The 25139-nt window shown below is 50.6% G+C and overlaps 8 protein-coding genes; 6 read left to right on the forward strand and 2 right to left on the reverse strand.

Moving 5' to 3' along the window:
* Window positions 1-990: 990 nt before the first annotated feature.
* On the forward strand, window positions 991-2826 carry FFUJ_03001 (related to cutinase G-box binding protein; the record flags this gene model as incomplete). XM_023574799.1 has 2 exons in its annotated part: window positions 991-1465; window positions 1706-2826. The coding sequence occupies 2 exons, from the start codon at window positions 991-993 to the stop codon at window positions 2824-2826; spliced, it is 1596 nt and encodes a 531-aa protein (XP_023428089.1).
* A 2199-nt stretch (window positions 2827-5025) lies between these two features.
* Window positions 5026-7569, forward strand: FFUJ_03002 (uncharacterized protein; the record flags this gene model as incomplete). Its single annotated transcript, XM_023574800.1, has 1 exon — window positions 5026-7569. One exon carries the CDS (start codon window positions 5026-5028, stop codon window positions 7567-7569), a length of 2544 nt encoding a protein of 847 aa, XP_023428090.1.
* A 252-nt stretch (window positions 7570-7821) lies between these two features.
* On the reverse strand, window positions 7822-8936 carry FFUJ_03003 (probable pyridoxine 4-dehydrogenase; the record flags this gene model as incomplete). XM_023574801.1 has 3 exons in its annotated part: window positions 7822-8213; window positions 8276-8821; window positions 8882-8936. 3 exons carry the CDS (start codon window positions 8934-8936, stop codon window positions 7822-7824), a joined length of 993 nt encoding a protein of 330 aa, XP_023428091.1.
* Window positions 8937-10581: 1645 nt separating this feature from the next.
* Window positions 10582-11643, forward strand: FFUJ_03004 (uncharacterized protein; the record flags this gene model as incomplete). XM_023574802.1 has 3 exons in its annotated part: window positions 10582-10755; window positions 10827-11235; window positions 11285-11643. The coding sequence occupies 3 exons, from the start codon at window positions 10582-10584 to the stop codon at window positions 11641-11643; spliced, it is 942 nt and encodes a 313-aa protein (XP_023428092.1).
* A 484-nt stretch (window positions 11644-12127) lies between these two features.
* Window positions 12128-14586, forward strand: FFUJ_03005 (related to HCS1-DNA helicase A; the record flags this gene model as incomplete). XM_023574803.1 has 6 exons in its annotated part: window positions 12128-12603; window positions 12666-12897; window positions 12954-14003; window positions 14057-14216; window positions 14302-14362; window positions 14496-14586. 6 exons carry the CDS (start codon window positions 12128-12130, stop codon window positions 14584-14586), a joined length of 2070 nt encoding a protein of 689 aa, XP_023428093.1.
* A 4004-nt stretch (window positions 14587-18590) lies between these two features.
* Window positions 18591-20654, forward strand: FFUJ_03006 (uncharacterized protein; the record flags this gene model as incomplete). The annotated part of the gene is made up of 1 exon (XM_023574804.1): window positions 18591-20654. One exon carries the CDS (start codon window positions 18591-18593, stop codon window positions 20652-20654), a length of 2064 nt encoding a protein of 687 aa, XP_023428094.1.
* Window positions 20655-21285: 631 nt separating this feature from the next.
* Window positions 21286-23652, reverse strand: FFUJ_03007 (related to mitochondrial intermediate peptidase precursor; the record flags this gene model as incomplete). The annotated part of the gene is made up of 1 exon (XM_023574805.1): window positions 21286-23652. The coding sequence occupies one exon, from the start codon at window positions 23650-23652 to the stop codon at window positions 21286-21288; it is 2367 nt and encodes a 788-aa protein (XP_023428095.1).
* A 524-nt stretch (window positions 23653-24176) lies between these two features.
* On the forward strand, window positions 24177-25035 carry FFUJ_03008 (related to mitochondrial protein; the record flags this gene model as incomplete). XM_023574806.1 has 3 exons in its annotated part: window positions 24177-24203; window positions 24260-24349; window positions 24403-25035. 3 exons carry the CDS (start codon window positions 24177-24179, stop codon window positions 25033-25035), a joined length of 750 nt encoding a protein of 249 aa, XP_023428096.1.
* Between the last annotated feature and the right edge of the window lie 104 nt (window positions 25036-25139).

Here is a 25139-nt window from a genome sequence, read left to right on the forward strand (position 1 = left end):
AAAAGCCAGTGGCTGCGCCATAGTGGTGTGGATGGGGAGCCGTGGCCCCATGGCCCGTTACTGGCAAGACAGGCGGACGACTGCCATGCCTAGTATGCCCATGTACTTGAGTTGAAGAAGACCAGGGACGCCCAGGCCCGCACCTCATGTTTCCCTTGCCCCAGACATGACTTGGGTGCTTTGACAGGGGCCTGGGGGCACTCTGCCGTCTGGTCCGCCGCTGGGCCCTTGAGGGCGTGTGTGGGCGTGGGACAGATTGCGAGTGACAGGCCTGTGAACCAAAGAGTGAGGGTGGTGGATCCAGAGAATGGGATGTGGTGGTGGTGGTGGATCATGATCCATAGCTCTCTGACCCTGGCTTGGTGATTGAGACACGACATGGAGGGTTTTCTAACTGACTGCCTATCGAGCACATCTGGTGTGAATACGCCAGGTCTCGTCGTCAGTACTTATCACTCCACGTCCCCGTGCTTGTCCATCCTTCGTTTCCCTCCTCATCGAAAGGTATGATCGACAACCGCGTCGGATCTCTGTAATACTCTCTTCTCTTTTATACCAGGTTCTTCCTTCTTTTGTGAATCGTTCTTATTTGCTGGATATCCTCGTTCCTCGAGAGTCCCTCACATTCATTATAACCACCTCTTGCGGCACTCTCGACATACTTGATAAATCTCTTGTTCTTGCTTCAACTTCCTTGGACTAGACTTGAGACCTTACATGTACAACAAGAACGTCCCCAACCTACGCACCTAATACCGAGTCTCAACTCGTCGTCCACTCTTTGGAACACCACAAAAGAACCGAACACCACACCTTCATTAGGCCGATTGCCAGTCAAGCAAACTATACAATACACCAATACCAACTTAATATCTAAACTCTCCAACCCGCTAACACCACAAGCAACTCTAAAGGTTTGTGGAATCCTGCAAATACCAGACAATGGATATGTGGCTAACACTATGATCTTGTATAGAAATGGATTCCACAATGATGCCCCAGGCCGTCGGCCAAGCTCCCTTCTATTTCTACAACCCTGAGTCCAAGCATGATATGCGGCAACACTTTGCCCAGCAACAAATGCATATGTATCCCATGGTTCCTACACTGCCTTCAACTCCTGTTTACTCGCGGCCCAGCTCAGCCAGCAACTCTCAGCCCCCCACTCTGTACAGCAATGGTCCGGCAGTCATGACTCCTACTGCCTCGCCACAGCCCATGTCGCATAAGCCCGCCATTTTGTTGGAGAATGAGCTGTACGAGAACTCGTATTTCCCTTCGACACCGCCTCTGTCGACCTCTGGCAGTACCATTGGCAGCCCCAGCGCCTGCGAGGTGCTCCAGACCCCGATGAACCCTATGTTTTCCGGGCTGGATGGCATCGATGGCTTCAAGGAGGCTCTCGAGCCTGTTGAGACTGCAGTGCTCGACTGGTCCAACTGCGGATCCCCCCCAATGACACCTGGTAAGTTTACTTTTATCTGAAAGCCTCCAATTACCGGATCGTACAATGGTATTGTGCCGCAAGCTCGGGCTGGAGCCTATTTTTGGGCCTGGTAGCGGGTAAGATGGTGGTGCTGACGTTGGCTGTCGCTATCTCAGCCCAATCACCTTATGAGGCGCAGACCTGCAGTGCGCTGTCCCAGTACCTGAACAGTGGAGCAAACACGGGAATGACCTGATGGAGACTAACTGTGCATGATAGTGTACCTTCAATCTCAACTCGGCAAGGTTCCCTCTCTTAGCACCACTGCCAGCGACCTCGTGTCCACCCCGTCTCTGTCTCCCTCACCCGCGCCTTATGCCCGCTCCGTCTCTACACCGGATTTGGACGTCGACTTCTGCGACCCAAGGAACCTGACTGTCGGTACTGGTGCCATCAACAGCACCCTCGCCCCTGAATTCGCTCTCGACGAGATCAAGGTTGAGCCCAAGATTGCTACTCAGTCTTTTGACTTTAACCCTGCTGTTCCCCACGGCCTACCCACCTTTGAAGACTTTTCTGATTTCGAGTCCGAGGACGATTTCGTCAACAGCCTCGTCAATCTTTCTGAGCAGCCTGCTACTGCTTCTGCTGATATCACCCGACCTCGGGCTTGCACTGGCTCGTCAGTTGTTTCCCTTGGACACGGCAGCTTCATCGGTGACGAAGACCTTTCCTTTGATGACAACGAGGCTTTCCAGTTTCCCTCTCATCCCAGCCCTCCTGTCTCCTGTGCGTCCGAGGACTGCCACAAGGACAAGCGTACCAAGAACACTCACGCCAAGGAGAGCACCGCTGGCCCTGTCATGAACATGGCTGCCTCCGCCACCGAATCTGGTAACACCCAGGAGTCTTCCAACCAGGCTGCCGAAGCTAGCGACTCTGCTGCCTCGTCTGGCTCAGAGGGCTCCCCTGCTCCCCTCCCTGCTCCTGCCAACCGCCGCGGTCGTAAGCAGTCTCTCACCGAGGACCCTTCGAAGACATTTGTCTGTGATCTGTGCAACCGCCGCTTCCGCCGCCAGGAACACCTCAAGCGCCACTACCGTTCTTTGCACACCCAAGAGAAGCCTTTCGAGTGTAACGAGTGCGGCAAGAAGTTCTCCAGAAGCGACAACCTGGCTCAGCATGCTCGGACCCATGGTAGCGGTGCCATCGTCATGAACCTCATTGATGACGACTCACACGCATATGATGGTTCCATGATGCCTCCCACGGCCGAAGATTACAGCAACTACGGCAAAGTCCTGTTCCAGATTGCCTCTGAGATTCCTGGCAGTGCAAGTGAAATGTCCTCTGACGAGGGCAGCGATCAGGGCAAGAAGAAGCGCAAGCGCTCTGACTAAATGGTCCATCAATCACACATCATTCAAAATGCTCAAGAAAGCCAGTCGATTATCTTGACATACGCCCGATACGACGCTGACGACCTTCTTCTTCTTCGGCCATCCGCTCAATTTTGACGGTGGCATTTGGGTCACGGAACATTTTTCCATTTAGGTTACAACCTTTGGGTAAACGGGAGTCTTCACACACAAAAGAGTGCAAGCGATAATGAATGCATTTACACATCGTCACTATACCTGTATCAACAATATCCACAGCCTCACTACGCATCACGACAATAGGGAGGACATTTGATTTCATCGGTTTCTTGTTTTTGTTGAAGAATTGCAATGCATCGCCAAGATCAGTCGTGCGATACAGCTGGTAAAACTTGGGTTTCTGGTGACTTTATTCAATGGACACAACTGGCGCGAGAGGGGAAAAATTATTTGGTTTTAGGAACATTTGGGAGCGGCTCCTCACTTCACATCAGAATGGTGATGGATGAGTTTGCCAACGACAACGACCACCATAAAAAAAACTTGGCGGCTTGCCGTTCTTTACACTCGTTGTAATCATCCTGTGCGGCTGGAAGCTGGAACTGAAAGCTCGCCGGGACGACGGTATCACTTGAGAGCAGTGGGAGATGAAGGTGAAGGCGTCTGTCTTTTTTCTTCTTCCATAGTCTTGTGTTTACTCTGATTCTTTGTCTGTCGTTTGCCTGTTGCTGGAGTTTTAGAGATGTCGAGTACAGGAGTGTGCCGGTCACAGTCAATGACAGACGCTCATCCTCACAACAATTCATGTACAATTTAGAAGTTCGGTCTATTGATCAACAATTTCCACATTGCTGCCATAAATCTGGTTCAACTTGCCTGTGATGCCATTCTTGATTATCAGCTTGACAGAACATAATGACTTGTTCAACTTGACATAACTTCTCATTATTGCTACTTGATACTTGATCCTCAGAGCCCTCAACTGAGAACTGTGTGAAACCTGACTGAGCCATAGATGCGTCAATAGCTTGGCCATGATTCCCTCCCGCAGGATTTCTTGATGTAACTACTATATCTCTGACTGACTGGCTGGCGACCTACCTGCCTCCATGTTGTCTGTTCCCCATTTGTCGACGGACCTTTCAGTCGAGGCTAGATCGGAATAGAAAAGTCCAGTCCGGATCGGCGATCTCGTGTGGCGCCTTGGGCGCTCAGGGACGAAGACCCTGTCCGTGCTGTCCGTGTTGGCGTCGGTGTTGGTGTTGAAAATCTCAGGATAGCGCAGTGTGTAGGTGGGACTGATTGATTACCTTACTCGCGACGTGACGTGAGTAGGTGATGTACGGAGTACATGGGATCCGTATCGTTTACCTAAAATTTGATGCTGAACCAGAGACCCTGGATTGCCATCTCGTACCGTCTTCGGGTGATCTTCATTGCCGGGTTGACTCCCCGTCACTAGATCGAATACAAAGAGGACCCTGAGCCTGAGGCGGAGATGAGATAGAGACGAGGAAATGACTGTGCACATGGGATGAATGTCACTGGGTTGCCATTCTCCCGGCTGATATTGACAATTTGACGCCATTCTTCTCCAAATATTGGCATTGGATTCGGCTGGTCAAGTCAAGGTCTCGGGGAAAAGATAAGCTCTTGACTTGGTAGACTAAAAAGCATTGTTGGTTCATCCGAGAGGGCCTGCTAGATCACAGCCAGGCACTTGTTTATTTCGTTTTAGTTCAGCCAAACCCAAGATGAAACACGGTGAACTGAGTTTCTCATGCCTTTCATGGAGTAGTAGCTCACAGGCTAACAAAAGCTTCAGTATCGCAAAATTCCTAAGGTGGTACCTTACTTCGATGTAGTCAAGCTTAGGTGATGCCCAGGAGGCCCACAGAGAAACTAGCCTAAAACATCTACCACCAAATGAATTAGCTTAGCGCTATCAATATCTCCTCTTACACCACACAGCTCATCCCAATTCACCACCAAACTCCGCTACACTACTCCGTACACCACATCAAATGTCCGCTCCAAATTAAAAGTACGCCAGAGGCTTTCTTCAAGCCTTTCACCCCATCTTTAGAATAACTGCTAAATTACAGCTAGAACTATCCTTCAGTTCTCATTTCCCAGCCTCTAAGTTTAGCTGCCTGCCTGCCTGACTGGGTGCAACTCCCGTAGACCAGTGCCTGGTCAACGGCCACTGTTCTATCAACCATGTCTTCTGAAAAGCTCAATGTCATTGCTCTTATCTCGGGAGGCAAAGATAGCTTCTTCAGCCTGATCCACTGTATCGAGCACGGCCATCAGATCGTTGCTCTTGCAAACCTGTTCCCAGGGCCAGCACCGGACTCAAGTCCTGCTATTTCAGGCGGGCAATCACCGTCCCGCCAGGGAGACGCCACCAAGGCTGAGCCAGAAACCAATCTCCAGACACCCTCGGATCTCCCATCTCCCGTGGGCTTCCGGCGCATCGATCCGGGTAGCTGGACACCCCAGCCGCCTGATCCTGCCACATGGGATCATAACAGCCTTCGGGAAGCCCAGGGCTCCGGGGAATCTTCCGACACGGACCTCAATAGTTTCATGTACCAAACCGTCGGGCACGAAGTCCTCCCCCTGTATGCCGATGCAACTGGCCTACCGTTATATCGGCTACCCATCACTGGACGTGCGGTTCGCCATGAGAGGGACTACGATGCCGCGGCTGCTTATGCCCAGGACGAGGTCCAGGACAGTGACGAGACGGAGTCCATGCTTCCCTTGTTACAGTCCATCATCGCCCGCCATCCAGAAGCGAATGCTGTATGCGCCGGTGCCATCCTCTCCACCTACCAGCGCACCCGTGTTGAGTCAATTGCACTGCACCTAGGTCTCGTGCCCCTGGCCTACTTATGGCAGTATCCAGTCTTACCACCCCCATCCGCAGCCATCTCAGCCGATACCCAGTTATTGATCGATATGGCCAATGTTGGGCTAGAGGCGCGGATCATCAAAGTTGCCAGTGCTGGGCTAGACGAGAACCATCTCTGGGAACGTGTGTCAAGCGAAGCAGGCTCGAGTCGTGTCAAGAATGCATTACGCAAGTTTGGCTCAGCTCAAGGTGCGGCAGCCCTAGGAGAAGGTGGTGAATTCGAGACACTAGTTCTGGATGGCCCATCTTCCGTGTTCAAGAAGAGAATTGTTGTCCCGGAACAAGGGCGTAGGATAGTGCGTGAAGGAGGTGGTTGCTCATGGCTTATGTTGTGTGGTGCGCGTTTAGAAGACAAGCATGATGCTGCAGTCACACCAGCAGCTCGGATCCCTAATCTCCTCGATCCTCACTTCAAGACCGTATTTGACGACCTGCCGCAACCCATGAATGAGTTGAAGGCCGCAAAGGCTTCTACTATTTCAAGGAGTTTGACATCACTACCCCAAGATGCAGGAACCTTCACTGCTGATGGCGAGGTTCTGCGTTGGTCCGTACTTCCAGACCTGGGGTTGGGTGAAATGCCGATACAAAATGAAACCATCCAGGTCGTAGAGAAGATCAGAGATTTGGCGGCAGGGGCCGGTGTTCAACTCTCTCAGATCACAAGTACCATCGTCATCTTAAGGCGTATGTCAGACTTTCCTAAGGTTAATGGCGAGTACGGCAAGATATTCACCAAGCCAAACCCACCGTCGCGAGTGACCATTTCGTGTGGTGACCTCCTGCCGGCTGGTGTGAATATTGCCATCTCCTTAGCTGCTCCTAAACCTAAAGCGACACAGGACCGCAATGGTCTCCATGTCCAGTCCAGGTCATACTGGGCACCTGCAAACATCGGCCCCTACAGTCAGGCAATAGACGTTCCCGTGACAGCTCAAGGCCAGCCTACAGGTCTTCGGTGCATCTCCATTGCCGGTCAAATACCCCTGATTCCAGCAACAATGGTCCTCCCTTCCACGCCTGAGAAGTCACATGAGCTTCAAATTGTCCTATCTCTACAACATTTGTGGCGAGTTGGTCAGGAGATGAAGATTCAGTGGTGGACAAGCTCAGTTGCTTACTTTCCCCGTGCCAACTCGTCCGAAATCCAGCGCAGCGCCCAGCTGGCAGGGTATGCTTGGAAACAAGCACACGGATCCCCGGATGAGGAGGTGGACGGTGATAGCGGTCCTGATCTTTGGGACTTGAAATACAATCCTGCTTATATGTCGCTTGGTAACGATGACAAGACAGCCCGAAAGACCCTTCCGGACTGGGAGGCACTGACTCTACGTCAACAGAATGAGCCTGAGAATTGTATCCCGCCTATGTTTGCTGTTGAAGTGGAAGAGCTGCCACGGCAGGCTGCTGTGGAGTGGCACGCTCACAACGGTCTTTCAAAAATCGAAGAGTCCAGGTTTTCGATGTGTTGCTTGCCTAAGCTCACGCTTCCAGGCTGGAAAACATGGCATTCAGTCGTCACAACCACCAGTGCCACTGTAATCTACAGTACGGCAGTATATTATCATGCTGATAGGCCTCATTCTGCTTCCATGGACATCTTGAAGATCGATATGTGCAAAATCATGCAGGAATCACTTCATCAACTCCACCCTCATGGGCCAGAAACGCTACAAACCAAATTGACTTTGGTGTATGCAGATGCGTCTCAAATTGTTTCCATATGGAACAACCTGGGAGATAAATGCGAAATGGCACTTATCCCGTGCCGGTCAATCTGGTCGTCTGATGGACAAAGTGTTGCTGTTGTGGGCTTATTTGAAACGACCTTCATACGAGGACCATGACTCCATTACTGATTGTATGAATGCATTTACAAAAAATTTATAACTTTCAGACGTCTTCTATGCCCAATACCCTCTTGTCCACAACCAAACTCGTACAATAGGCCAAGATATCGGGCCAGGCCAGGTCTCAGAGGCAGCTCCTTGCCTAGCAAGCTGAAACGAGGACGTTTAACTGGTTTACAAAATACACAGTCAACACTACCCGATGTCGCCTCCAATCTGCAACATAATCCTATTCCGCAATATTTGTTCCTAAGCACTGACGTATTTTATGTGTTGAGGCGGATATCTGTCACCGGCAGGCGTAAAAGATGCAAGTAACCTGTCGATATCGCGCAAGTCCTCCTCTGTAAGATCGATGATTGTCGCGTTCTCACGGATACGGTCGGGCTTGGTAGAGCCAGGGATGGGCACGATCGTAGGCATCCCTGGGCGACGAGAGAGTGATAAGAGCCAGTTGATGGCGATCTGGCTCACTGTGCATCCCTTCTTCTTTGCAAGGGCTTCAATATCATCAACCAGCTGGACATTCTTGCGGAAGTTATCGCCTTGCCAGCGTGGGTGGATCTTGGCACGCATGTCATTCTCTGGAAGATCCTCAACAGACTTGATCTGACCTCCGAGGAAACCTCGTCCGAGCGGTGCTAGAATTCTGTGTCAGTCGTCATGTCACCCACCTCCTGGAATGTTGGAGCAGAGCACTTACAATAAGCAAGAACTGGGATGCCAAGTTCGCCGCAAACCTCGAGGAGGCCGTTGGTCAGGGGGTCCGTGGTGAATAGGGAAAGCTCAATTTCGAGTGCAGTAATTTTGAACTTCTTTACGGCACTTCGGAGTGTGTTGGCGTTGAGCTCGCTACACGAGATGCCGTCGATTTTGCCATCCTTGACATACTCGCTGATTGCTGCCAGAGTGTCTTCTTCGTAGTCGACATTGGGGTCCTTACGGCCGATTTCGAAGGAAGCTATCCGACCAACAGGACCCAAAGTTTCGAGGCAATCATCGATACTGCGGCGAATATTCTCCTTGGTCCCGAGAGGAACGTAGTTAGGACCCATGCCACCCTTGATGGTGAGAACAATCCGATCAGCATCTTCTGGATACTTTTCAAGGTATCGGCGCATGAGAGCTAGTGAGTTTGCATCTGGCGGTCCATAGAACTCTCCGCCGTTGAGCCAGTTACAACCCGAGTCGAGGGCGGTGCGAATGGCGGCGAAAGCGTCCTCGTCAGGTAGAGGACGCGCAGTCAGGCCTTGGGAGGGGTTAGCATAGTAACAATGAGAAGTTGTGGTTCATCAAGGGGGATGAGTACCCATGAGACCAAATCCGATAAGGCCAACCTGCTTGCCGAGAATTTGGTGAACCATGATGATTTTAATGGAAGTGGAAGTAATGTATATAGAGAAGATGAAGATAGCTATATGTTGGAGAGGAAGTTGTTTGGAGCAGTGTGATGCGAAGTAATGGGATGAGGAAACAATGTCTCTCGAGCTACCTAACCTCTGTATTTAAATGTTTTACTCCTCTTAGAATACACCACTTTTTTTTTCAACTCTATTGCTTCTCCATGGTGCCATCGTGGTTCTCTTACACGGTTGTAAGAGCAGATTCCGGAATTGAACCGGCGAGATAGCAGAGTCAGCCAGCGGAGCATTGGACTGGTTTCCTAAATAGGAAAACAATTCGGATGCGAAACGCCGGCAGTTGAGAGCCGGGCCCGGTGTTTAGTAGGGAATCCGGAGTTTGCGGTTTCATAGACCCGAAGAATGGAGAATGTATAGAACAGGGCTCGGAGACATAAGAACCACTATGAGTTGGCTTGCTCTGTGAGTGTGTTCCAGGCATGATGAAGCACGAAACCTTCTTGGATAACTGACGAAGGTATCGAATGAACGGGGGCTGTAAGGCATTTTCAAAGACTCTAAGGGATCGTTGGTGACACAGGCAACACCATGTTTAATATCACGAGGTAGAATAGAGCATTCAGAAGAATAACCTTTTGATGAATTGCTCCCGTTTATCTTTATACATAAGACAAGGAAGACGATAAATCGCAGTAGTAAGTATCAGCGGATATAAGATGAACTCTTCTTGGGAGTCTTGCAACTCGTCACAATGCGCCCACCATAGAATGATCATATGACGGTGCAACCTAAGGAAGTGTTATGTCTTCTGACCAACAATTCTGTTGGAGGATTTGCAAAAGATTCCGATCCATGATAATTTCACAGCCATAAAAAGAACATAGGCTATCGAGGATTCTCAGACATGCCAAGGTGAAGGTATTCAGACCTCGATGGCTGTGGTCTAACCATCGTCATTCTGCTTCCCTAGCACCATGGCGTGCTTCTGCTTAATTTGGTGTCATCCAATGGAGATGCAGATGCTTCAGCCGCTGAAGAGTGCGGAGCGCCTGTCACAGGCGACAACCCCACTGTAGGGGGCTACGGTAGTTGGGTACGACCTAACTTAGGGCCTCGGACTAAGCTTGTCTTGACCTCAAATGTTGTTTGACTTTACAATAACCTTGTCAGCGTTGGAAAACACGCTCGCTCGCCTGTACGCTCGCCATATCGTACTAGAACTGTTCCGTCTGTTCCTAACGCTATATCGCAGTACAGTATAGCCGCGTTTTATTCTCACCAGGCCCTTGACTCTCGCCAATCAATCAATCGTGCTGATCTTCGTGATGGCTGAGAATGCTCTAGATGCAGATGCCAATGCAGATTCAAGTGCGAATGGCCCCGCCCCACGAGCTTCCAGTGTCGGGTTTCAACTAGGGCGGAATTCATCTTCAAATGTGCGCATAAATGAGATACTTGAGGTGTGTATCCTCCCGTTCTTGTAAAGTGAGCGAGTGAGTGAGACACGGCACGGGTGATTCATGAGACAGTGTGCGGTACAGCCATGTTCTTATGATGTTCTGTTCTTTGCATGTCATGCGGGGCTGGCAGCTATTCCTTGCAAGCCCGATAGCACTTCAGGCTGGTGCCGGTCCTGGTAGATATCAACATGCATGTGGTCGACTATCTATCTCGCCGTCCGTACGGAGATGGTCTTTGTGGCGTCTGGGAAACTGCCGGCCCCCTGTTCGACATCCAGACCTTAGCCTCCGAAAGATCATCCGAATCTCGCGTGCTCTTCTGGCTCTCCTCCTCCTCGTTCTTCTTCTCTCGCTTCTTCTCAGTATCCCTCGCCTGAGTACAGTACCCCAATGTTGAGTGAGCGCTAATAAGAACGACTTTTCTTCGTAACAGAACGCTCGTGAACGCGCCGAATCAATGGCTGGTCCTTCTCCTACCCATCTCTCACCCCGGACCGCCGGCAGTCCCATCCTCCCGCCCAACTCGTCGCTCAAGCCGAGCCCTGTCAACGAGGACAGCAGCGCCGACGAGGCTACTGGGTTCATATCTCATACGCCGCCTCTCAATTACAACTCGCTCAATGTTACAAGTACTGCGACCTCGGCCCCACAGATTCGTAAACCATCCTTGCGCCAACGACCATCTTCCCAACAAAACAATGGCGCTGCCCAGAACCCGGAGACGACTCGACAAGCCAATTCGGAGAGTGGGAATACGTCGTGGTGGCAAACACAGGCAGAGAAGTTTCAGTCGATAGAGCTGGAGAACAAAGGCAGCGTTGCCCGAGATCACCTCGCCATTGGTAAGCTTCACCCATGGTACTTCGTGTTGCCAATCTAACAACGTCCAAGAACGAACATTTTTGGCATGGCTACGCACATCTCTCAGTTTTGCATCCATAGGGATAGCAGTGACACAGCTTTTTCGTCTCAACACGTCTCTCGAAAGCGAGCATGGCAATAACTCTCAGAGCAACACCCAGACGCTACGACATATGGGCAAGCCGCTTGGCACCACGTTCCTCGGGATCAGTATACTGATCCTCTTCCTTGGCTACAAGCGCTATTTTCAATCTCAGCACTGGGTCATGCAGGGAAAGTTTCCCGCTAGTCGTGGTACAATCATGATTGTTGCGTTTGTCGCTTTGGCCATCATGGTTGTTTCTCTTGTGGTCGTCATTGCTATCCACCCGTCTGAGCATGAGCTATGATCTTTCTACTCGACTCGTAGTATACTCTGACATGACTCAAGGTCACTTCTAGTATTGCATTGTTCGCGCTGGAGCGATAATGTTTCTGCTTATCGTAGGTGGTTTGCTTTTGACGCGGCGCATTGATGAGGGTTTACATCATGACTTGATACCATTAGGAGTATTTGAATGTTGAGCTCTGTTCGTATGATCTTATAGGCTGGCGTATATACAAATATCTGAAGTGAGAGACACCAATTACTGTCATTTTAATTTAATAGGTACCTAGGTAATTGGGTACCTCTGAGCTCTCATGATAGGTAGGAAGCATCATGACTTCGCCTGAAACAGCTGCTAAGGTACCTATGGAAGTTGAGGTCAGACAACGTCAGAGCGGGTTATGGCGGGGTCTAACCATGGAAGCCCCCCACCAAACATCCAATCCCACCCAACCTCGTATTCTGCTCTTGCACTTACATCTGCAACAACACAAAGGTCAGTAACAATGGCTGTCAAAAGAGAGCCAGTCGATATTCCTGCCTTTGCAACCACGCAACTCGCCCTTCTTGAACAAGAACTTCAGACAGAGATCAACGAGACAAGCACACTCATTTCCAACCACAGCCCGACAGCCCTTCAACGAGCTGGCCTTGCTCTTATAAACCTCGTTGTCTCGGGCCAGCGTACGGGTCTTGGGGGCCGAACAGTTCTTGAGCTCTCCCCGGATGCCGCCACGGGCTCACCTGACGAACTACCTGAGCATGGCTTGCGCACTGGAGACATTGTTCTTGTCGCTGAGCAGCCGGCGGGAAGCGCCAAAAAGCGTGAAGTAAAAGACCTGGAGAAGAAGGGGGCGAGAGGTGTTGTTACCAGAGTGAGCAGAGGATGGATTGCGGTTGCGATCGATGAGGGGAGGGAAGAAGTTGGCTTCCCGGGCAGAGTATGGGCTGTCAAATTGGCAGACGAAGTGACATACAAGAGGTATGTTGAGCCATCACCTTGATAACGGACGGCGATCACACAATTAACCATCCCCGTTGAAGAATGAACTGGGCGATGGAGAAGCTAAACAAGATGCAAGAGTCGGAATATTCCAGTTTCATCAGAGTACTCTTCGGCTTATCCAGCCCATCGCCAGTTTCCGAAGACTTATCCAAAAATGAAACCGTGGGCAATCTCGAGTGGTTTGATCCAACGCTCAACGACTCACAAAAGAATGCAATTCGGTTCGCTTTGCTGTCTCGAGAAGTCGCATTGATTCATGGGCCTCCGGGAGTGAGTGACTTACTTATGCTAGAGTGCAAAACACTTGCTCACGTGTTTATGCGCAGACTGGCAAAACTCATACTCTAATCGAGCTGATTCTCCAGATGATCAAATTGGGTCAAAGAATTCTTGTCTGCGGGCCTTCCAACATTTCTGTTGACAACATCGTCGAGAGACTAGCTCCTCACAAGATCCCAATCCTTCGTCTGGGCCATCCCGCTCGTTTGCTGCCCTCTGTGGTTGACCACTCGCTCGATGTACTCACACAAACATCAGAAGCGGGTGCTATTGTGAAAGATATCAGGACAGAAATGGACACCAAGCAGGCCTCAGTCAAGAAGACGAAAAGCGGCAAGGAGCGCAAAGCAATCTACACTGACCTCAAAGAACTGAGAAAAGAGTTTCGTGAACGAGAACGTCGCTGTGTCAGTACACTGATTGGCAGCAGCAAGGTCGTTCTTGCAACACTGCACGGGGCAGGAGGCTATCAGTTGCGGAACGATGAGTTTGATGTTGTTATTATCGATGAGGCCAGCCAAGCCCTCGAAGCCCAGTGTTGGGTCCCTCTCGTATCTGCCAAGAAGGTTGTCTGTGCCGGTGACCATCTGCAGCTCCCGCCAACCATCAAATCAAGCAATGCAAAGGTTAAGGCGCCAGTCAAAGATGGCGGAACGGTCACAAAGGGCACCACGCTTGAGATCACCTTGTTTGACAGACTGCTGGCATTGCATGGGCCCTCCATCAAACGCATGCTAACCACACAGTATCGAATGCACGAGAGTATTATGCGGTTCCCTTCTGATGAATTATACGACTCTAAGTTGATCGCTGCTGATGCGGTGAAACATCGCCTCCTGAAAGACCTTGAATATGAGGTCCAGGACAATGAGGACACCAATGAGCCTGTCATCTTCATAGACACACAGGGAGGTGACTTTCCCGAAAAGAACGAGGAAGACGACAAGGAGACTCCTAGAAAGGGCAGAGCAGGTTTACATGGTGACAGCAAGAGCAACGAGATGGAGGCTGCTCTTGTACAACAGCACGTGAGGCAACTCGTGGGTGCTGGGGTCCGCCCAGAAGACATTGCCGTCGTGACACCTTACAATGCCCAGGTACGTCCAAAAATGTAGAGTGAGACGTATACTGACTGTGAGCGGACTATAAGCTCGCCATACTAGCTCCGCTGAAAGACAAATTCCCGGGCATCGAGCTCGGTAGCGTTGATGGCTTTCAAGGTCGCGAAAAAGAGGCCGTAATCGTGAGCCTCGTTCGGAGCAACTCTGAGGGCGAGGTTGGATTCCTCGGCGAGAAGCGCCGTCTCAACGGTGAGGTGACATCCCGATGCTTACCGTCATGATTCGGGCCATCCGGACATCAAAAGATTGAGTTGGCTAATACACGTGTACTTAGTCGCAATGACACGCCCGAAGCGTTCTTTGACGGTTATTGGAGACTCGGAGACAGTTCAGAGGTAAGCGATGATGCAGTGCACTTGGGATGGGGACCTGGGCCTCGAAGCCGCAGCCGCTGGTTTGACAAGTGCTGCGCAGATTGTTCCAACCATTCACCTGAGACGAGACATTATTAACGTGCCTGTTTCACAGGGGAAGCAGCTTCTTGAAGAAATGGATGCAGTATCTCGAAGACAACGCCGACCTGCGATACCCAGATGCATCTAGCTTGACGCACGACTAACCGGAACTGAAAGCTTTCACCGTCTCGCTTCCAGTCGACATGCTTGTCGTCGATGTATCCAGTAGGTAGGGCAATAGGGTCTGGAACTCGACCTAAATCTTTCGGCCGAAACGGTTGACTGCGTAGCAGCTGTCAGATCAAGACTGCCACGCTGCTTGACACGATGAACGAGGGGTTGGCCAGAACGATTGATCTCAGCTTGTCCTGAAACAGCACCTGCAGTAGCTTGCAGCTCCAGCGATTGATGGCTCGAGTGACAAAGATAGAGAACATACCCACACACATACATAGAAGAGCTGGCAACTAGTCCTTTTCTAGTCGGGCCAGGACCTATTCGATTCTTGCGAGCCCATGTGTTGTTGGAGATGGTCGGGAAAAGGTGAAAAAGGTGCTGGGATAGTTACTCAAGAAACGGGGTTGCGATGGATGTCATTGTCGACATCCCGGCGATGTTTCAGGTCGCTCACTCGTTGTGGGACTGTACCGAACCGCGGGGGACAATTATTCCTTGTCCGTTTCCCTCCCACTCGCGTAGAGCGCCAGGAAGCGGATCTTGTTGAATTTGCCGAAAACACCAGAAGACATTGTTTCTGAGTGACAACCTAGTCCAGTCCAGTCTATCCCGATCAAATTTAGATACAGAATCGTTGATTTAGCCATCAGGAGTCACTCTGCATGCCCCTGAGTTTGCAAGGGCGGTAAGAAGCCCCCTCAAGACAAACCCAACATTCCAATGAGTTTCTCGGAATCGAGGAAAGATCTCCTTGGCTGAAGACAGTGGCAGACATTATACGCTCCGGCTTGGCAGCGTATACTTAACGATGGAAAAAACGCCGTTGTGTCAGTTTCAGGGAACCCTGGCTCAACAGCATACTGGTACGTACGGCGTCAGTTGTCAGGAAGTGTCTCTACATAGATTTGACAAACTCTGGGATTAATAAGAGGGTATCGATTGTTACACTGCAGATATGATCAGACTTCCCCGTAATACTGCTACTATGATGCAGAGAAGACAGTATGATATAATCCGTAGGTAAGGATGGAATTTGCAGATAGAAACGGACATGCACCAGGTGAATACATTTGTAAGAAGTCGAAGAAATGCCTTGATTGGTCAATGATTTGATGAGCTCCCTGTCTTTAAGGCATCGCCTATTTTTAAAAAGGGCTGACATGAGATGGATTGTAGACCCGTCTGATCAGGGTCGATCTTATGGAGGATGATCGCCGTTGTTTGTGAGTTCCTAGTTAGCCCACACCTGAACAGGCTGCCGCTGAGCACCGAGGAAGTGATATTATTTGTTGAAGCTCACGTAGAGAATGCCCAAAGGGGGAATGTAGGTCTAATAATGCGGAAGGACACTTCAGGAAGGCGAGCAAGCCTCTCAAGAGGTTTAACCATCCATCCCTAGGTTAGTAGGTATCTGTGTGTATCGACAGATATCTACCTACTAGGTGGGTGGGTATAATGTGGCATACGTTGTCGATGTCTTGTTGTAGGTAGGTCTGGGATGTATGCCAACTGATGCCAGGGAATGAATAGCTGGTGATGAAGTTCGAGCTATGTGAAACTGTATTCGAGTGTTGTTGTCTCGCCTGTACTCTGCATGTACGGAGTACTATGTAGTGCCAGTATGTACAGTACTTTATGACCTACCAGATCACTCACTCACTCACTCACTCACTACCAACCTTACCTCCTCTACCTTGGATCTCCAACGGCTGGGGGATGTGGCGCTGCGCTGTTGGAGTTCAGAGTAAGAGACTAATGGTTGCTTTTTGCGGTGGCCCTAACGCTATGCAAACAAGCCCAGTTGAGCTGGGCCGCTCAAGGCCTCGGACGCTAAGTGGTTAGAGGCTCTGTCGTGCTTCGTTAGATCGCATGGGGCCGCAGATAGCGGGAGTCTAGTGCAGACAGAGACGGTCGATGTTATCAACAGCTGAGGACGAGATGGTCTAGAGAGATGATTAAGCTAAAGGTATAATCGACCAAGGTTTCAAGACACATCTGAGGCATCTTGCATGAATGATGGGCAGTATCAGCTGTGAGGGTGTCTACCATTCTCCCACGTCAGAACCCAGTCGGTTGTCCATGAGTGGTCCATCTGTAACGCCATGAGCTCGATTTCATCTCATACTTGATGCACTGTCATCGTTAGTTTAGTAGTATCGACAGCGTGCATCGTACATACATACGTATTGGCTTTCATTTCCACCTTTTGCCGCTCAAATTGCAACGCAACCCCAAGCAGTGAGTGTGAGTGGCACGATGGTCTGGCAAAACCAATAACCACCGACGTTAGTTGAGTATTAGCCGATCTGTCGTCTTGCTCTCTACTGAGGTAACATTGTAAACCTGCTCAATTCTGCTGTGCCCTTTTTGTATGCAGACATTCCGCAGCTAAAAGTACCTACCTAGGGGAGGCACTCCCAAGTAGGTACCGTATGTACAGTACTAAGGTACCTAAGGCGAGAGAAACATACAGGGAGCTCCCTGTCTCAAAAATGCCCCGGAGAGCCCTGTACCAGGCCTCGAGCCACGAGGCAAGATACCTAGGTACCCAGATCCTAGACCTTCAAGCCTCTCTCACTCTATCGAGCCCATTGTCGTGTTCCGTCCCCAGTCAATGGAATTTAGCACCCATTCTTGGCAACGACAGTCTTGTCATCTTGATGGGCTCGCTCGTGCGTTTCGATCTTGAGGCATCACCCTTGTCTTTTCTTTTCTTTTCTTATCGCTTCAACTGAAATGTCATGTCCAGGGTTCTCAGCGGAGCGGTGCATCGCCCCGAGTCCTAGGTACTAAAGGTATGCGTGGTAATTATGTATGCCCGTTGTTCTCAATTCTGCTTCGTCCGTCTGCTCGACAAGGGTCTGCAAGAGAGAGGGTGCAACGACAGGTGCAGGTGAACAAATCCCTGTCTACCTAACTAAGATAAGGTAGTCTAATACCAAAGGGCTCTCGAGATCGATTCTGTTGGCTCTCAGGCTGCCTTGTTATTATACATACATACACGACACACGTGGCAGGCGGTTCCCTCCACGCAACGTTTGAGAGCACTGCGAATCCAAACGGCTTGTCCATTCATCACCATCACCATCACCCTACCCTGATCCAATTCACCGCTCGGTCTTCCAGACAGGCACTACCTACCTGACCTAGTAGGTATCTAACTGATCCAGTGGACTGTAGGTACTGTCCCCTCCCCCGTCAGGACCCTTGTAAGGCATGTCAAGCTGACAAGGGCCCCCCTTTCGTCCCGGGCTCCTTGTCATCCAGCGTGGCATTGAACGTCTCGTCGCGCTTCAAGAACCCGCAAATGGTCCCTGTCCCGCACCATCAAGCGCAGTTTCGCATGGCGTGCGTCTCATGTCTAACTTTGTGTCTAGTATGTAGGTATGTACGGAGTATCTGAGCCGACATTAATAGGTGCCAGCCGCCCACCCACTCGGACGGCCCCAAGCCCAGGTGTAATACTGTACTGTATGGCATGGCATGGTATGGTATGGTATGGTATGGTATGGTACTGTATGTATGCATTTGTTTCAAAACCCTCTTGTCCTCCCTCCCATTCTTTCTGCTCTCCAGTCCCTGGATTCCTGCTCGCCCTTTTCAGACGGCAAGGGCGACTTCTTTTCTTCTTCTTCCTAGGCCCGCGATGCCATAAGCTGTCGACCGATCAACTCCCTCCTTTCTTCTCACACTCGTTTGGCTGTTTCGCGCCGTGTCTCAATGTGCCCTTGAACGCAAACAAACCAAGCTCATCAACCGGATGATAGGCCAGGCTGCCCTTGTATAGATGAGCGCACGGGTTGTGAGCCTGTTTTACGAGCACTCCTTCACGAATATGCGCCAGGGCATGTCATCTATCTACAGTATCTATCTATCTCTGACCGCTTTTACTCGGACATTCCATTCTGTTGCCTTCGCTTAAGATCCTTTTTGTCATATTTTCACTTCTCTCTTCGATCCGCAGCTTGCTGTCCTCCTTCACGTTCCCAACATGAAGAAGCCGTGGAGATCAGCAGCCAGCACTGCTCCCACTGCTCAACCTGTTGATATACAGCAGTCCAATATCCGCGGCAGGATATCTGGCCCTGTTCCTATTTCGACTTCTTTGGATGACGAGTTCCCAATTCGCAACCCAGGAACCAACATGGCTACACCTGTCCAGGGTGAATTCAAAGAATCTCAGACCACTGAGCCCACCCCGTCGCGCAACGATTTCAGATCTCCCACGTTCCCAGAGCCTCGTCGGAATGGACCTCACTCTTTCAGGGAAGAGCCGAGGTCCTCTTTGCATGCTCGACAGCCCGGCACAATAAGTCGCTTGCAAAAGGCTGAACAATCTAACAATGTGCGGCATTCTTTCGTCAGCGCGGACACGAGGGACAAGGAGCGCCCTCAACGCAAGCAGTCAACTCTCCGGGGCGCTTTGGGGAAGCTTTTCAATCGAAAAAAGAAATCAAGCGGCAACGACAGTTCCAACAATACTGATTCAGAAGCCGGTTCCACGCCAATGCGCCCCGGGCCATACCGTCGATCAACGGGTGAAGATGGCCAAGACTCGGTGCCTAGTTTAAGCCATAGAGACAGGTCAGCTCCCAGGTCACGGACTCGACCTTTCCCAGGAGCGGAATCCAAGCGATCAGCTTCCCTGCCCATCACTGAATTTGATCGGGCGTTGAGATCCCACTCTATCCGCCCAGAAGATGTTCGCGCCATCGAGAGCGCACGCAACTCGTTGAGCGCTGACTTTGGTCTATCGCACGCCCGGTTTAGTGCAACCAGATTGCGCGAGTACAACTTGGCGGGCCTTTCACCGCGGCCTGCTAGCAGCCATGGCCGCGAGAGTCGGCAAGATCAGAGCGACGACAACGCTCACGAGATTGGCCGTGCAATCACCAGCGACCTCCCGGGCGTCCGCCGAAGATCGCGGAGCTTATCGGGGCTACCAGATGAAAGCCATGGCCATGCTCGTCGACGCAGTGATGAGATCAAATACTGGAGGGAGAGTTACGACCCGACCTTCATGTCCCCAGTGTCTTCAAACCCCGCTGAAGGAGAAGGCATCGCCATAGAAGAAATCGAACAGGCCCAGCAACAAGAAGACGCTCCAAAACAAACACAGGCAGAGCCTTTCAATTTTGGATCCTTCGCAGACATGAAGGAGGTGGGAGGTATGAAAATCACACATGCAGCAAACCTGGAAACCCGCATAAACAATCTCGAATCTCGAGTCTATCGGTTGGAGCAGGCTCTCGACCGAATGTGTGATGCTGCTCCAGGCTGGCAGTCACACCAGGGACCACCAGATCGACCTGCACCCCCAATTCCGATTGGGGGTCAAGTCACAACGGATTTCCCAGGTCATCAGGCTGATCCAAGCAGATGGGACCATAGGAAGAGCTTCGGTCGTTCCAGCGGCTACCCGAATTATTCAAAAACAGGCCAGAGGGGAAGTGTGTTGCTTGATCCGCATTCTTCGGCTATTCCGAGCGACAGTAACAAAGACCGTCCCACCTCGACCGCAACAATTCGTGGTGCAGCTAGTCTCCCAAGCCTTCTTAAGAACACCCCCGAGATCTTCACCATGGACCACTATACAACACTCCTTGCCCTGATTCATACCGAACGCTCAGCACGAGAAGCTCTAGAGACTCAGGTCAAGACGCTTGGCCACCAACTCAGCATCTTGTCTCATTCGGTAAACACGAATAGTGGATTCGATCCGCCTCCAACAGCCAAATCCTTCGGTGACAGGTCTGCGTTTGACCACGACGATGACGACGATAATCTCGCATCCTTGGCCATCATGACAAGATCGCAAAATCGACATATCGACCCTGAGGACTCGGGTATTGGAACTGGCTATGGAGACGAGAGCGAATACTCTGACACTTTTGAAACCCCTCGTGAAGAGGGACATAGCTTTGGAGCGTTCGGTGAAGACCTGGACAGGGAAGATCTGGCGCAAACCAAGGCCGCACGAACCCTTTCCCTGTCACAACTCACCATGGGTCGGGGCACCCAGAAGTCTTCACAGCAGGTTCATCGGGTGATATAACCAGTGACGCCTCTTCACAGAGCACGTTGCACCATCGAGGCACTCCAAAAACTAACATACCCGATCACACATCATGTCTCGCCTATCCAAGAATACCTACCTGAGTTGCACGATATTTGGTGGCATATGACTTATGACCTCTCTACGACGACCGCCTTCTTCCTCATCACGCCACACTCATTCATTACCTTACCATATTTACTTGTCATATCTACTCTTTCACAACCGGCATCTTGATAGACATAGCGCTGCGCTTTGGAACGTGTGGCGTGCTATTGTTTCTGTTTCTGTTTCTGTTTCTGTTTCAGTATTTTTTTATTATTATTTTTTTTTAAAAAAAAACTTTTCTTTTATTCTGCATTGGATACCTAAGGTACCCAGTTCTGGGTGTCACAGGTTGGCGTACTAGGAACTTTAGGGCGAAAACGGCACGTCATTTTTGAATTAGCGATTGAAGGTCATCCTTGAGAATAATAAACCCAGAACCATGGCTACCCATTGCCACTGCCACTGCCATTCTGGTAGGAATTCATGTCTCTACTTGTACGTACTGCGTATGAAGGCCTATTTGCATCTGCATACTTTGATCTACTTGATTACTTTTGATGCTTCGTATATTATTTCTATGTTCCTACGGGTGGTAGTCATCCTTTATCCCCCAGCTCCCAACCAAGGCCATGGATTTCTCGTCACCAAGTGCGAGTCTTTCATCCTGAAGCGTGTCGGCGAGACAAGTCCAAGGGTCCCTGCCGCCTCCCCATTTTAGCAGATTTTCCTTCAACTGCTCTCCGTTTTCGCGATTGATGGCACCCCCATTCTCACCAGCCTTGAAGACAACACGCCAAACACGCTCGGCGAGTACACGGTCAAAGAGATAACTATAGTAGGTACTTCCGTAACTATGCAGGTGACCAAAGAACCCCTGCCAGCAAGTATTTGGCGGATCTCGAGGTCCATGGGCAAAGCGAGCCTTGATATCATGGAAAACAGCGGTCGAGTCAAACTCTGCATCCCGCATTGTTGAGGCATGGTAGGCTTGGTCTACCATTGCAAGAATGATCTGGTTCTCTGTTTCCAAGCCTTCGAATCGCTTAGTCAACCGGATTCTCTCGGCAACGAGTTCGTAAGGTAAAGGCCGGTCCGACTTCCAGTGACGTGCAAAGAGAGATAGGACAGTAGGATCAGCAGCGAAGTGCTCCATAAGTGTCGATGGTAGCTCAGCAAAGTCGGTCGCACAACGAGTCCCGGAGACATTCTGGAAGCTAGTTCGTGCAAGTATAGAGTGAATAGCATGGCCCATCTCGTGGAACAGGGTCTCGACAGATTGGTAGGATAATAAAGAGGGCTCCTTAGAGTTCTCACTTGGCTGAAAATCACAGACGAGTGCAATAGTGGGCAGCTGCTTTAGTACACCGTCCGCGGAGGAAGTCTCCATGCCATCGTTGGCTGCCATCTCGGGTGATTCGAAACTTGGCCCAGTGCTGTCATAATCAGCAGCGACTTCTGCTACTTCGTCAGGGAGGATCTCCCGGGAACATCTGACTGTAAAATGTGCGGGATTGCCGGACTTTTGTGGACGATGAAACAAGTCGCAGTAGAGAACAGCAATTAGTTCCCCCTTATCAGTGACAACATCAAGTCGTTTCACCTCAGGGTGCCATGTCTCACCAGGAAGAGTCTCCCGCAACACAAGACGGATACCATAAAGCCGATCAAAGAGTCTCGATAGGCCTTGTATGACAGTCCCAACAGAAAAAAATGCGTTGAGCTGATCTTCTTGCCGCTGTCTAGACCTAAGGTCAACTCTGATTTTCTCCATATAAAAGTCTTTGTCCCAGGCTTGGAGTGGGACATCTGGAAGGTTGAGTCTGTCTCGTTTCTTCAAAACCAGTTCTTGCAGTTCGGCCTGGACTACCGGTGTGTTGTTATTTCTTAGAGCAAGGAGAAACTCCATTACAGACGCAGGAGTCTTGGCCATCATGCGGTCCTTTAGGGCCATTTGACCATAACTTTCGAAACCTGCAAGCTCTGCGAGCTCACCTCTCAACTTCAACATTGCCTCGAGGTACATAACAGTCTCCCGAGAAGCGGTTCGTTGGGCGAGGTAGATTTCTTTGCGAGTCTCCTCGTCATGCACACTTTGAAGTGCTCCAATTGCATCTGAGCTCAAAGTGGGTAGCGTGATGTTCTGGCGTACTTTGAGCGTGGCTGCGATGCCTGGGTAGAGGCCATAGAACTTATAAGCCGGAAGGGTAATTTGTTTTCTTGCTGGCTGCATTCCCTGTGCAAAAGCTGACCCTATTTCGCTGATACGCGAGGACAAATCCACGAATCTGTCTCGTGAAGCCTTTGGCAAATTTACAGCAGATTTCATAAAGTCCAACTTGAGCTGTAAAGCCACAGTTCTCTCTTCTTCTGACCACACCTTTGTAACTTCGGGGATAGATAGCGCCTGACTTAACTGATCACTGAGGCCAGTCATGGTATTAAGCTGGTTCATGTACTGATATACCATACCCCATGCGTTGGCAGCCGCTTCCTGGAACCGACCATCTGGATGCGTCATACGAACGAAATCTGCAAGGTCCAGTACACGGCATAATAGGTCGCTAAGCCGATCAAGGTCGCGGACCACCGCACGGTATTCATGTACAGAGGATGCACTGAGGACTTTATTAACGATATTTTTTGCCCGTTCGAGGTTCTTCTGAGCGAAATGTTGGAAGCCATCAGGGCTGGTGAGGTATCGATTCTTGAAGAGACCTTGGCTCTTCTTCAAGCTGAACTTGGGGAAAGTTCTGCCCGTGGGGGCGTCGAATAAGTTGCGTAAAACAGTATCATCGTGATTCGTGCTCGCGGTATGATCGACCGGTGTGCTTGGGGAGATAGCCTGGGCTACCGTGGAGGCAATAGAGTTCCATCGCCGTTGTGGAGGGCTGCTCGTGCGTCGAACACATCTATTACAGATCCAGAGGCGGTTGCCCCTCGAACTCAGCATTATAAATATGCAGATAAGAGGATCAAACCCATGAATGATCCAACAGCAATCGAAGTGATACGGTGATCCTGTATTCTCTCTCAATGGCGGGGAAGAGTAGCAGAAGTTGGAATGAAAACACGGCTGGGATATTAAGCCTCAGGTATGCTTAATATTCTTTACCTACTTTGAATCGAGAATCAGAGATATCGGGGAAGACTTTCAGAAGCGACTTTCCTGCCTTGTCGGGCTTTCCGGCTTCGGATCCGTCCCTTGTCACCTTCCTTGTTTTAGCAGGGCATTTCCGCCGATAGTTAGCAGCCTAGGTACCTAAGGTAACGTAGGTAGGTTGATTTGTGCCTTCCTGCACTGGGATTGGAAATCTTAGTCATCCAGTCAACGTCCCCAAGCTGAACTCTGAGTGGTCCAATGGAGCCCCCGTCCTAGATTTTCCGACAGTGGTGATTGTGCTCACGAGCATCCGACGCCCATCTTGAATTCGCGTGACGTCTTTCTCACCCACTCACTCGTCAATTGAGCGCACAATGGCTTCACGAGTGGTGTTCTCGCGGGTCAGTAATACTTCCTAGCTCTAGATAAGCTACTTCATGCTAATTGTTCTGTATAGCGCTCCCTGGCACCACTGGCGGCCATGGCCCTTGGCGGCATGGCACTGGCTCCGGCTACTGTTTTCGCCGAAGGTCCCAGCGACTTCAAGGTTTGTCATGGAGCATCAATGGACTTTAATAATATTCCCTAATAGCCCTATAGCGAAAACCCATCTACGACGATTACGATATCCCGACAGCAAATCCCGCACCTGTAACACCACCACCCGTTGCTGCGACGCCCGTTGAGCCGGTCGATGACGAGGAAAGGCATCACTCGCCTACTCCTACTGAGCGGCTGGCCGTCCATATCGGCAGAGGTCGCCTGGCTCTGTACAAGTACGCAGTAGCTGCTGAGAACAAGGTCAACGAGACCATGGATTCAGCCTTCAATCTCGAGCAATCCTTCACCAGTACCATCGCTTCACTGGCTCCCTCCCGTGAAAGCGGCGAGCAACTTATGCCCGGTGCCATTTACGTTCTGGTTGCTGCTATGGCCGGCAGTATCATTACTCGCAATCGCAGCATTATCCTTCGCGCTTCGCTCCCCCTTGCCCTGGGTATCGGCGCTGGCTGGACCGTTCTCCCTGTCACCATGCGCAACATCTCCGACCTGACCTGGAAGTACGAGCAGAGGTTCCCTGTTATTGCCGAGTCTCACATCCGCCTGCGCGAGAGTATCGTCAACAGCGTCAGCTTTGCCAAGGCGCATAGCCAGGTTGGTGTCCGTTATGTAGATGAAAAAGTGACAGATGCACGAGAGGCTGTTGAGGGCTGGGTCCAGAAGGGCAAATAAAGGATTTCAAAAAGCGAGATGAAATGAGATGTACTATTAAATAGAGTTCCCAAAAACTGTTCATTTGTATCAATGGCCGGTCCTTAGTACCAGCTACCAATAAC

This window comes from Fusarium fujikuroi, chromosome FFUJ_chr03 (assembly GCF_900079805.1).
Source record: "Fusarium fujikuroi IMI 58289 draft genome, chromosome FFUJ_chr03".
In the NCBI taxonomy this organism is placed as follows: Eukaryota; Fungi; Ascomycota; class Sordariomycetes; order Hypocreales; family Nectriaceae; genus Fusarium; species Fusarium fujikuroi.